The sequence below is a fragment of the Gastrolobium bilobum genome, unplaced genomic scaffold (genome assembly GCF_033153095.1).
Source record: "Gastrolobium bilobum isolate Gb01-03AN ecotype WA unplaced genomic scaffold, APGP_CSIRO_Gbil_v1 utg3850, whole genome shotgun sequence".
Classification (NCBI taxonomy): Eukaryota; Viridiplantae; Streptophyta; class Magnoliopsida; order Fabales; family Fabaceae; genus Gastrolobium; species Gastrolobium bilobum.
Window position 1 is genome coordinate 51059 of NW_026897525.1, and position 13282 is coordinate 64340.

At 35.2% G+C, this 13282-nt stretch overlaps 1 protein-coding gene across 3 annotated transcripts; it reads right to left on the reverse strand.

The window, feature by feature from the left end:
- Positions 1 to 7077: 7077 nt before the first annotated feature.
- LOC133307671 (E3 ubiquitin-protein ligase At1g12760) lies at positions 7078 to 12187 on the reverse strand. Of its 3 annotated transcripts, none has more exons than XM_061508223.1 (5): positions 11449 to 12187; positions 10195 to 10317; positions 9890 to 10022; positions 8407 to 8571; positions 7078 to 8059 (listed from the first exon to the last, which is right to left on the reverse strand). In XM_061508223.1, the coding sequence occupies exons 1-5, from the start codon at positions 12006 to 12008 to the stop codon at positions 7889 to 7891; spliced, it is 1152 nt and encodes a 383-aa protein (XP_061364207.1). In that variant the 5' UTR covers positions 12009 to 12187; the 3' UTR covers positions 7078 to 7888. The 3 variants fall into 3 exon arrangements, with proteins under 3 accessions (XP_061364207.1, XP_061364205.1, XP_061364206.1); XM_061508221.1 differs by having other exon boundaries at positions 7079 to 8059; positions 10195 to 10314; XM_061508222.1 differs by having other exon boundaries at positions 7079 to 8059; positions 8407 to 8567; positions 9886 to 10022; positions 10195 to 10314.
- Positions 12188 to 13282: the final 1095 nt, after the last annotated feature.

Consider the following 13282-nt stretch of genomic DNA (forward strand, 5'->3'; position numbering starts at 1 on the left):
AACGAATCATATGTGCCTTTTGGGTTAACCTGAACTAGATCGACTCTCTTTTTTAAGCATTTTAAGGAATTTTACCTAAAGTATATTCAATTGTGTACCTAATGATTCATTGTCTTTGTTGTTGAAGTTAGCAGTACCAAACTGATTTCACATGTGATAAAGAGTATGGGCTCATTAATCAAAGATCTCAAGTTTGAATCTTGAAAATGAAAAAAAAAAAAAAAGAATTTGGGATTTGAAGCTCGACGAAGATTAGTTTTCGGTTATGACTGAATGATACATTTGAATTTACTCAAAAAAAAAAAAAAAAAAGTTAGCAGGTTTATAATGTATTCTCACAAAAATTAATAGTCACAAAGTCATCTCTAAATCATAAGTAATAAAAATTTAAGTAGCATTACGGAAGTCCAGCTTCTAGTAATTACATTATTTGCACTATTGTAACTCAGCTGAAGATAGGAAGAAGAAACCACAGTAGGCATCAGAACCATTTCTGTATGTATTCACAATAAACAAAAAAGTACTGCATTGTGGAAAAACTTGGTCACTATTTCCACTTATAGAATTTATAAATTGACATTGCCAATACCATTGGTAACATTGTATAATTCTTGTATCATATCCCGCCACCTTCATGTGTTACCACATGTGCATATGGATCTGCTCAATAGGGGTGGCAATATGTGTCAACCCGGCACGACACGCGCCCAACACGTGAAGAACTCGACACGACCCGGACACGGCACGTTTTATAAAAGGGTCAAAAAACACGAACCCGGGCACGGCCCGCTACGGGTCACGGGTCGACACGACACGACCCGCAAAATTTAAAATTTAAAAAAAATGCGATTTTTTAAAATTAAATACAATCAAAAAATCAAAAAAAAGACTAGCTTCTGATTTATGAGATTTTTTGTTCCTTCTATGTAAATGACACAAATATTCTAAATAGCTATATTCTCTTATTATCTATTTATTCATTTTATTGTGACACAAATATGCACCTAAAGTAAATAATAATAATAATAACATACATACATAATAAACCAAAATCAAATTAAAAAAAACATGATGAGTTAATTTCATGAATTGTCATCTACCTGAAAAAACATCAACAACCTTAAATAATCCAAAAGAGAATATAACAAATATCATCAACCTCATAATTTCTTCCTACCATCATCAATCTAAATATCTCATGGCTTGTGCAAAGTACAAACTCATCAAAATAAAATTATACAATAAATATTCTAAATTAAACACAAATTCCATTAAACACTAGTTTACGAATCAAGTTCATTTTAGGGTTCCTCCACCATCAAGTCCTTCATCAAGTCTTCAGTTAAATCTTCCACAGATAAAATTTCACCATCTATTATAAAACAAGTGATAAAAATAATTAGAGAAAAAAGTTAGATAGCCAAAGATATCATCACAACCATAAATAAGATAAAAATATTACCAATGGCTCCATAAAGCCAATCTCTAGTGCAAATTAAAGCCTCCACTGCATCATGTGAGAGAGAACTTCTATATTGGTCTAGAACTCTTCCCCCAACACTGAAAGCACTTTCAGAAGCAACACTAGAGATGGGTATGCCAAAGATATCTCTGGCCATTGAAGCAACTTGTGGATACCTGTATTGATTACCCTTCCAATATGCTAATACATCTAATTTGAACTTTGCATCAACCCTTGGCTCATCTAGGTATAGCTCAAGTTGTGACTTTAGGGGCATAGTAACAACATTAGAAGACATGTATTCCTAATAAAATTAAACAAAAACAAAACACAAATTAAGCTAAGTTAAAGTAAAAAAGAAAAAGAAATAAAGCAACAAATAAAATAGAAGGTGATATAATAATATGTCAACTTACACTTAAGACATCATCATCAGCCTCTGAGAATGAAGCTAAGCTAGGATCAGTGGTTGCACTTGCACCTCCTGTGTGTTGTGTTGAGGAAGATATTGAAGAAGGATCAGGTCCATGCTTTGCATACTCATTAAACAACTTGAACAACTGGCTATTCACCTTTCCACTTTCTTGGATTGCAGAAGTTTCATCAAACAACTTTCCGTAACAGAATTCAATAAAATTCATCTTGTACCTAGGGTCCAAAACACATGCTATGGCCAACACCATACTATATTGGGACCAATACTTGTTGAATTTATTGAACATCTTTGTAGCCATCTCCCTAATATAATCATCATCACTTTGCAAAGCATTGTGTAATGTCAAGTGTGCTTTAAATACCAAGGGAAAATACAGATTAGCCGTTGCATACTTAGTGCCAGAGAATATACAAGTGATTTCATAAAAAACCTGAAGAAACTTGTTGATCTTTTCAATCCTTTCCCATTCTTCTATAGATGGACAATGCTTATAGTTAGAATCAGTTAATCTAAGATGTGCAAAAGCACGTTTATAATACAAAGCACTGTTAAGCATGATAAATGTTGAATTCCACCTAGTAGGAACATCTTGCCTCAAACCCTTCTTAGACAAAATTGAACTTTGAGTGACACATTCAAAAAAAATTTCTTTCCTACCTTGTGAACCCCTCACATATTTAATACTTTCCCTCACTTTTAGAATTGAAGTGTCAACCTCTTTCAAACCATCTTGAACAATCAAATTTAGAACATGAGCACAACAACGCAGATGGAAAAATTTTCCAGCACACAAAAGTCCATCATTAAGCCTTAATTGACTACTCAAGAACTCAACACATGAATCATTTGCAGATGCATTGTCCAATGTCATTGAAAATATCTTCTTTTCTAAGCCCCATTCTATCAAAAAAGTGTGTATTTTTTCAGCCAAGGAAATTCCATTATGAGGAGGAGGCATATGACTAAAATTCAAAACTCTTTTCTGGATTTGCCAACCACGATCCACAAAATGTGCCGTCAAACAAATAAAACCATCCGTGTTTATAGAAGTCCACAGGTCAGAAGTTAAACTTACCCTACTTGAGTTTCCCCTCAACAAAGCATGCAATCTTTCTTTCTCTTTCTTATACATTTTCAGACAGTCAGCCCTCACAGTGTTCCTAGTGATTAGATTTAAATCTCCTCGCAAGAACAGAAGTAAATTCTTAATTCCTGGCAGTTCAGCAAACTGAAATGGAAAGTCATGCATAATAATTGCTTGAACCAACAACTCTCTGAATCTATCATAATCAAATCTAGGACAAACAGATATAGAGTTACTAGAAGTAGAAAGCATGCACTGTCCAATATCTCTGCTATCCCTTTTAACACACTTATCTATATGCCTTCTCATGTTACCAGTTCCATAGCTAGGGTCTGATATATATGTCGTTCCACAATGTTTGCACTTGCAGTGGTCTTTCTCACCATCTGTGGTTGCTGGAATATGATCAAAATGGTTTCATACTTGTGATGTGAACTTCTTCCTTTTCTTTGCTGGACCTACAGCATCTAAATCATCAAGACCGTCAAGTCCCTCATCTAATAAAGTGTTAAGCTCAGACTCACCAACATCCAGCTTTTCCTCTCCCTCTTCCATTTTGTTAAAACTAGTTCTGCAAAAAAAAAAAAAAAAAAAAAAAAACATGCATACTAAAGCATGAACTAGCATGAAACATGCTATATGATTAATTGGAAAATCCCAGTTTATCATGGATGAAACACAGCAAATCAACACTACGAAAAAGACATACATACACAATTGAGTGAAACTGGTGAAGGATCTAACTAAAGCATAATATTAAACGACCTCAAATAACCAGTATAAGAAATAAAATTAATGGATGAGGAGGAACATACTGTAGGTAGAGGTATCAATCTGTTCAGGAAGTTGCTTTATATCCACCTCAAACCTGGACTAAACCTGGAATACACAACAAACAAAATTAGTAATGCCAATTCACCCAGCATTGTTATTATGAATACCAATGGCAGCAAGAGAAAATTCCAACATGGTTCAATACACAATTGCCAAAGACAGAAGCACAGCAGATGCAAGACAAAATGGTTCAATTCAATTAAATGGTTAAAGCATGAATACAATTGCAGTGAAACAAAAATTGCAGTTTCAACAAGGCAAATATAAGGTATGAGGATAAGCAAATATCAAGAAACTAGTTCAGTTTACATCAAGAAACTACAACGAGAGATATCAAAAAATAAAAAGACTTCATTTGATGTCAGTATTCCCATTGACATTCAACAAATCGTTGGGAGACTGGGAACTCAAAAAAAATGGTCTTAGAAACCCACTACAATGCTAGCGACAGGAGTCAAAATTCTCAAGCATTATCAACTATACCCATCATGAAATCAAAATTCTACCTAATCTGACAAAAACACAAATTGAAGCCTAAGAAATCCTAACCTCCAACGAAAAAAAATCTGCAATAAAAGTTAATGGAGAAAAGGAAGCAAGATTACCTTGTCTTTGCCCATGGTAAATACAACCTTCATCAAGAATTAAAATTAAAAAAACTTATTTAATTGAAAAAGGTCCAGTAGCGTAAAGAGGAAAAAGAAAAGATATTTTATTTGTTTTGGAAAAAGTAGTGAGAAATGGTAAGGTTGCATTTGCATACGCTACACCCTCGCGTCCACATCCTCATACGCTACACCCTCCTCACTCAAACCCCCCAAACAATTTAAAAAATTAACCCCCAATGGTGAAGTGGTGACCGACCGCTTGTTTCAATTCAATTAAATGATTCAGTTTCAAAACAATTTTTATACAGAAACTCCAAAAAGGTACCCATCATTGCACACCCATCAAGTTACATACATTGTTGAGAACATCAACATCAGTTAAAAGAGAAGAATAAGTTACAAACTAAGAGAAGAATAACCTTTAACAAGAGTCAAGAGAGAGGGCGAGATAGGAGGACTGTGAGGGGGAGTGGAACGATCTCCGTTGTGAGGGGGAGAGAAAGAGAGGAACGACTATGCTGAAGGGGAGAGGCAGAGAGAAACGATGAAGCTGTGATTTACGAATGGGATGACTAAAAACCTAATCGGCTAACCCTAAAGTATACCAACGTAAATTTACTAAAGTCACCCTTATCCGGGTTGACACGTGAACCCGCGGGTCAACACGTGACCCGGCACGAAAAAAAACGTGTCACTTTTTTGAGACCCTGACACGGCCCGCCTGGACCCGCGGGTTGACCCGACACGCGATTTAGCGGGTCGTGTCACGGGTCAACCCGCGGGTCAATACCTGTATTGCCACCCCTACTGCTCAATCATCCTTTTTGTAGTTGCATTTCACATGTGCTACGGGGCTCATTGACAGAAAAGGGGTAAAAAGTAAACACAAAAATTATCAAAATAATAGTAAAAAATATATATCTACGTTGGGACTTATGATACACTGACACGGGACACGACACGTCAATACTGTGGAGATTCAAACACATGCTCTCACCCTTACCTGCTTAGCTTCCATGCGACAACTGAGCTATCAGTTACCACCATTTGGTAAACACGCCGACATGTTAATTCTAAAAAAAATCATATTTTGACACGTTGGAACACGTTTTGATATTAAATAATATTTTTAATATGGGGCGGGATATTCTTACACCAGTGTAAGAGTTAGAAGTCTTACACTCAATCTTGACCATTGATCCACTTGTATCTAATGGCTCACATTACTAAAAAATCAGAGCCCTTATATATAAGTGTGATCAACGGACAAGATTAAAAGTGTAACTTACACTGGTGTAAAATGATCCTGACCCTTTTAATATATATAATATAATCTATATTTAATACATATAACAGCTCATAATAAGTCATTTAAACAATCAAATATTCAAATTTCATAACATAAATATAAACAAAAATAATTTTCCGTACCTTGTTAATTTTTCATGTTGAATTTAATAACAGAAAAAATTGATTTATAAATTATTTTTTTGTATTTTAGTTAATAAAATAAAATTTAGACCTAAAAAAAAAAATGTGTCGGAAGCGTGTCAAAACGTTGACCGCGTGTCCTAAAATATTGATCGCGTGTCGGAACGTGTCGGTGTCCGACACGCATTTTTTTTAAATTTTAAACTTGTTCGTACTTCATTGGTTGGGAATACGCAGGAGAAATAAGAAAGAATGCATAGGAGAGAGATAGAGAAGAACATAGTTAAGTTGTTTAATATGAAAAAAAAAAATTCCAATGTGAAGAAGTAAAAACCCATGAGACACTAATTCAAAATCAAATTTTCATTATGTAAATAATAGATTACGAGTCAAGCTTCATTGGTCTTTCACTTGAGGTACAATCAAGCTTCATTAAGTATGGTGATAATATCAAATGTCCCTAAAGAGGTCTAACACTCACACATCTCTTTAGAGATACTCTCAAATAATCAAGCATCACCTATAATGGTGATATTCAAACTTGCATATAGAGATCTCACTCAATCTTCTCCCTATATTTTTTTCCATTTAATACGAAGGATTTCAATACAACTCTTCATTCTCCCATAAAATCCTTTCATTTTCCCATGAAACCTTTTCATTCTTCCATGCATTAGAACTTATATCTAATTAAGGAGAAATAATCCAACAATCTCTAACGGCGTGGGACAATTTTCACACAATAGCGCTTGACACCTCTGAAAGTCAGGTGCGTACCTAATTTAGCCACGGTTGAAACCGTTGTTTTCGCTGCTCCTTCAGTACTGACAAGTGACGGCAACTCTCCTCTCCTCTCCTCTCAATCCACTCGAGACATTAATAAACCCCATCATTGTTTTCTAGTGACATAAAAAAAAATTCTACCACCGAAGCAAAAATGATAATCTCTTTTCTTATATTGTTTTAGTTATTTTTATTTTTATTTTACCCATGTTAGCCCACTGATAGTTTCTGTGATTGTTTGACAGATTTCATCTGTTGAGCAATTTTTGGATCGGGGTTTTTGCATCAGAGGCTTGGACCAGCTGAGATATTTTTCTGGGCTTAGAATTCTCTGATTCCCAGGCTGGGACCATTTTAGATCAACGCACGCAACTATGCGTTGGAACGTGTGTCTGACTGGTATTCTACACAACTTTTGCTATAAAGAAAAAGGAACCAACAAAAATACAACTATAAAAACAATTATAAATCTCTTTGCCTTTACCCAGCAGCAAGAGTTCATAATCCTCACCATAATTAAATCATAAATATACTTATCGAGACTCATAATGGACGAATTATCACTCATCAATGTTCTTTCTAACATTCAAAATGTTTCTAGCATATGAAAGCCTAACTCCTTTGAATTTTGTCCAATGTTCATGCATGAGACTTCGATGGACTTCATTAGGAATCTATACAACCCCAATCATTCCACCAAATATCAGATGAACGCAAAACCACCATAATTCGGACTTCTGAACTGTCATGTGATTCAGCAAAACCATAGCTGCCAACTTTTGATGGTCATAACATCCAGTTCTTCCTCGGATTCAGCTTGTAGCCACTCATTATCCTAGCATCATTCTGCACCATTAGATTCAGCAGCCTTTCAAACTATTGGTAAATAACCAACAACAGTCTAACAAAGACGGCCTTGATTTGAATGTAGAAACTCGCTAACAGTGATAAACAAGGAGGAAGGTTGGACTGAACAAGCTCAAACGATACACATAATACAGCCTTCCTCGGGATTACAAAAGCCAGTATAGCTCTGAGAGAACGAAGCAGATATACACAACCAGTTAAAAACCACTATAATGATGAATAATGTAAACAACTATCACTACAAGATAAACAAGCACACAGCAGCAGCAGCAGCAACTATAAAGGTGTACTGAAGTATATTAACACGCTGTGCCTATTATATTGCGAACCAAGAGAGTATGCAAATTCCCCAACTTGGCTGCTAGGAACTCGTCTGATATTTTCTACACTTCTTGACCAGGGCTGCTAGTTTTCAAGATGTTATACTTGCAGAGGGGGCAAGTAGCATTAATATACAGCCATTTGTCCACACAGGCACAGTGAAAATGGTGACCACAAGGAAGTTGTCTCAGTTCAACCCCGTCATCATAAGCAGAAAGGCAGATGCAACATTCCTACAGTTTACCACCCAAAAAAGAAAATTTCAGTTTAGCAGAACAACAGAGGGAGCATCCAGTGTTTTCAAACCATTAAATTATTATAGCAAAATTATCTCTCATGTGCTTGAACCATTATGTCAAATTCCATACCAAAATATATACATATTGCATCCTCCACAGTAAGAATGTGTTCAAAACAAGACTCCTTGCTAGAGCTTATAACGAAGTCAGTGTTTGGAATATCACATGGATTTCCCTTTAGAAATATATTTAAATAATATCTAGTGAGAGACAGAGCAAAAAGAACACCGGGACAAAGGAGAAAACGTTATGCCCATACATAACAAAAAAGCACAACATACCGCATCCTCATCTGAAAGAACATGTTCAATAGGAGAATCAGCATGACATTCAGTCATTATTCCTCCAACTGGTCCTTGTGTACTACCAGCAAGTTTCTCATTACTTTCAGTTCTTCGGAATTTGAATTTTGACAACTGCTCAATGTCTTCTTTTGATGCTCCTTCCTGCATTTTTTGGACCCCCAAAAAGGAGAGAAAGGCATGAAGGCAAGGAACAGTACAATTAACACATTAGAACAAATATTTCAAAAATTAAAGACTCTTAAACTACAAGCCATTGTCATCATGTCCACTCAAACACTCAATAAATAGTAATACACTCACAATCAACCAAGTTGTAGGAAAGCAAATAATATGACAAAGTTTACACCTTCTCACAGATCCTAGAAGGTCAATAACATCAACCTGAATGAAGCATACAAATCTCAGAATAAAGAAAATTATCTCAGAACAAACAACTATAGGACAAGTCATAACCTTTATCATAAGCATATAATGTTATAATTCACCTCACCTTCAATGTTAAGAAAATCTAAGTGATACAAGTTCATAAACAGTCTCCAAGGTTTTCCCAATAAATCAACCATAAGAAGTTGACCTTTTACTCATCACAGCTGGTCATGCCACCTTTAATATCATCCATGCAAACATCTCAAAATTAGCTACACCTAATCAAAAATCAATTTTGCATTTCAAGTTTCACAGAGTTTATCAGAATCTGTCTCGTACTTTACATTTTAAACATTTATTTTTCATACACCACTTTGCAGTAGCTGTCAGATTCTTCAAAAATTGCCCAGTCTATTTCATGATATCAAAACATTTCTTCTTAATGTATTCACAACACTATTTCTTTTTCTTTTTTTCAGGAAGGCAACGGTTAGTAACAGAGACAAAAATTAGTTACTAGCAAAGGTTAAGCAAGAGGCACACAATTAAGACAATCACTATTTCCGGTTTGCTACAGGTGCCTGCTCCCCCAGAAAGTCACAAATAGCAATCTCCAGTTCAACATATTACGGTTTAGCTTAGGTTGTTCGTCTTCAGCAGAAGAATAAATGTTATACTTCTCCTTTGTAACAATCCATATGACTGACATAATATAAGATACAATACTTCAATCTTTAACCCTCCCAGTCATTTCAATCAGAAGTTCTGCTCAGCATCTTATATTCTAAAGGATCTTATTAATGTCACACCACAACAAGTAACAAAAAATAAATTATGATTTCATATATTTAGTTTTGCCTGTACACGGCATATGGATATCTCTTTATACCGAATAGCAATTCCAGTCATTCTAGTTTCATCCTTCCATTTCATTTAGCCTCAATGAATTCAAAAGTACTTAATATTTGGAACCATACATTTTACCAATTTCCATTAAGACTCAGTAAATGCTGCTAACTAAAGTAAAATTTGAGGCACTACATTCATAAATTGATTCCAACTCAAACAAGAACAAGTAATGACCATGACTTGCCTGGTCTGCAACTGCGTACAGAAGTGCAATGATACATGGAAGACAACAGCAAACAGCGATACCAATGATGCATGCCAGTGCAATACAGAAAACGACAAAGAAAACATCAAAACCCAGGAAGACTATACATAACCTGCAACACAAGTAGATTTTGTCAAAAGCAATCAACTAAAATAAAATATATTTCCCAAAAGGAAAATAAATAACAAAGAAATATAATAATAGATATATGAACAAGTTGCATTGCGCATGTATGTGTACACGCATGCACAAGTGCGAGAGAGAGAGAAAGAGAGAGAACAAACCAGTAAAGCTGAGGAGAATCTTGGACCAAAGCTTGACCATCAGCTGATACCCAATAGAATCCAACGACCCACCAAATAAAAGAAAACATTGTGTTGGCTGATTCCAAATGCTTCGCCATACTGCTTGGAAAAAAAGAAAATCATGAAAACGCAAAACATAAAGTATTTTAAAAAAAAATTATGAATAAATCAATGATTGATGGTACTAATTTCTCAAGCTAATATGTCCAATATTGTTTTTTCAAACCACAACTTTGTATTCTTATGCATAAATTTAGAAAGCATCTTCTTTTATCCCAAAAGTAATGTGTGTGCCATATTAATCAAGTTAGGAGGTTAATTCATAACATAAAAAAAACGTTAAATTAAAAAAGACACACAAGTTATTAGTCTTAAACAAAGGCATTATATAATCTTTTTGGAAATTAAATCAGGGCAATAAAGCATTTGTCCCATATCATCTAGTATTTACAATTTTAGTATTTCACATTAAGAAAACCAAGGCTGAAAGCTGATTTATAATACTTAGTCATCACACCGGTCGGGGTTCAAAAATCAGAAGTGTTAAAGGGTACATAAACCTATGTAGTACACCTGTGCTTCGAGAGATTGAATAAAAAATAACTCTATTATCTGATAATTTATGACAGCCTATATCATCTCTTTCTACAATCAGAGCTAAGTTACAACATCATTTTCAATCACTCAAAGTAATTTGAGACAGATTTTAGAGATCTTCAGACTTAAGAGGACTTCAAGAGGATTGAAAATTGAAGCATTTGATATATTTTGAACTAACTTTTTTTTTCTTTCTAATTTAACTATTGAGAAACCTTGCCATATGAGTCTTTGACATGAATTGAAGGTTTGCTAGAGTTTTCAATTAACATAGCTATTTTTCACTAAATAAATGGAACTTGAAACACAAGGTGTGTGGGTACCCAACAATTTCACATGCACATCCCAAAAACATATTCAGTCAAAAACGGCATATACCATGACACTCCAATTAGTTCAACGGAGTTTCATCACATCATAGGAAACATATGAAAGCATGTAGGTTCCTCAAAACCCAGAATAGATATCAACACTATTCCTAATCCTAATTATATGGCTCAAAGCAACCTGAATTCATATCAGGCATCAACTTATTCCACAGGGGAAAAGCACTCAAATTTTTATTAAGGATAAGTTTTGCATCCCTAAAATTTCAAAAGTTCAAATAAATGTCTCATTTATGCTTCAGAAATTCACCTTACACCATCCTCTTCGAATTGCGACAATGACATGTACTGCCCAGAACCATCCATAGAACCCGAGCTCAAATCCCCACTGCCCCCAACTCCAACGACGCCGTCTAGCACGGCGTTATTGGAGTTCAACCGTTCCCGCCTCCGCCTCCGATACTCGACGCAGACGCACACAACGTGAAGGATGCACTGCAGAGCGTACCCTACAATCCACAACCTGAGAGGAACGCTCGGAGACTCATTCCGACTCAGAACCAACACCGTAGCCCCCGCAACGATGAACGCCAAGTTCCAGAGAATATCAAGGACCACCACGGGCTTCGAATAGGCCCAATCGCTCTGCCTCTCTTCAATTTGCTCCGCCGCCGTCTCCCTCACCACCATCGACGGCTCCCGCAACATCCTCCGCCCACTCGCCTGCCTCAGGAACCGCGCAGCCTGCCGCAGGCTCTGCCGGCGAACCAAACGACGGCCGGAGTTCGATTCGTCAGATGAATTGCCGATGAACGGAGTCGGATCGGCGGCGTCCTCGTAGGAACGGTTCGGTGACCTTGTCGTCGCCATGTAAAATGTGTTGTGATTGTCGTCTTCCTTTGTTTTCCCCCCCAAAAAAAAAAAAAAAAGAACGTGATTCAGTTCACGACATCTAAATCTAGTTACTGATACTGTTAGAGAAGAGAAGAGATTCGAGAGGGTTTTCGAAATCGACGATTATTTGTTGCCAGATTTGTAGGTAGAATCGAACGAGGACATGGAATTGTGAAGTGTCTGAAAACGGAAATTAAGATTACGATTGTGATTTCTTTCTTTTCTCGGGGTCGTTGTCAATATTTTCATGCGGTGCCGTTTTGATTGGTTTTTTTTTTTTTTTTGTTTACCGGACGCGCATTTTTTGTTCCCGCTAAAATTAAATGGAACAACGTAGACCAGTTAGGACCAAATATTAGTTTCGTTTTTTCGTTTTTTTTTTAATTTTTTTTTACTGCACTTGGTGGGATTTTCATGAAGCTTCAGAGTCATAAATGTCGTTTATTTCCAAAAATAAAAAAGAGTCATAAATGTCGGCATGGTATTCAATATATAATATGATATTCACAACAAACTTTTCTTTAAAAGCTTACATTCTTATTGGTTTATGCTAGGTAGACAACAGGCGACTACTTTCTTTTATGAAAGGCATTCGAGCATGATCAATGAAGTCTGATTAAATTGAAAACTTGATTTTTTTATGTAAATGATTTTTTAATCAACAATGAAGAGATTTGAATTCAATTAAAAGGGATTCGTAATCGATCAGGATTATGTCATTAGATGCTGCCTCCATAGAATTTAGTTATGCACTCAAGAAGTGTTAGGATATCTATTTTTTTAAAATATATATATATTGCGGTATATCTTTTGAATTTTATTTGAGGTTAGTTATGTGAGTTGAAGTATCCATTTGACAGGTTTTTTTAGTTTCTTTAGCCAAATATATTTTTGGGAAAAACGTTTGTCTTGTTAAAGTATATAACTTTATGTAATTTTAGATCATAATCATTGATTTTCGTCAATCAGTGATTATAATTTATTGAGTTAAATTTATTAAGTAATTCGTAATTCGTAATAAATTATAATCATTAATAATCGGAAATCAAATATTAGGATCCAAAATGATACAAAGTTATACTTTAAAAGACAAATATTATTTTTTCCATATACTTTCACCAAAAATTTTATTTAAAAAATATATATAAGAAAATAAATAAAATAAAAAAGACTATAAGCTCCCAGAGAGAGTTTTTTAAAGATATATGTCAACTGTTTTTGAGTCTTTATATTATTTTTTAATTATGTCC

Bases quoted from the DNA above. Each gene is read 5' to 3' on its own strand.
- LOC133307671 (XM_061508223.1), bottom strand. From the start codon at position 12,008: ATGGCGACGACAAGGTCACCGAACCGTTCCTACGAGGACGCCGCCGAT. The intron at 8,572-9,889 runs GCAAGTCATGGT...CAAAAAATGCAG, and splicing joins TGTACGCAGTTGCAGACCAG to GAAGGAGCATCAAAAGAAGA. The intron at 8,060-8,406 runs GTATGTTGTGCT...GGTAAACTGTAG, and splicing joins TTCTTTCAGATGAGGATGCG to GAATGTTGCATCTGCCTTTC.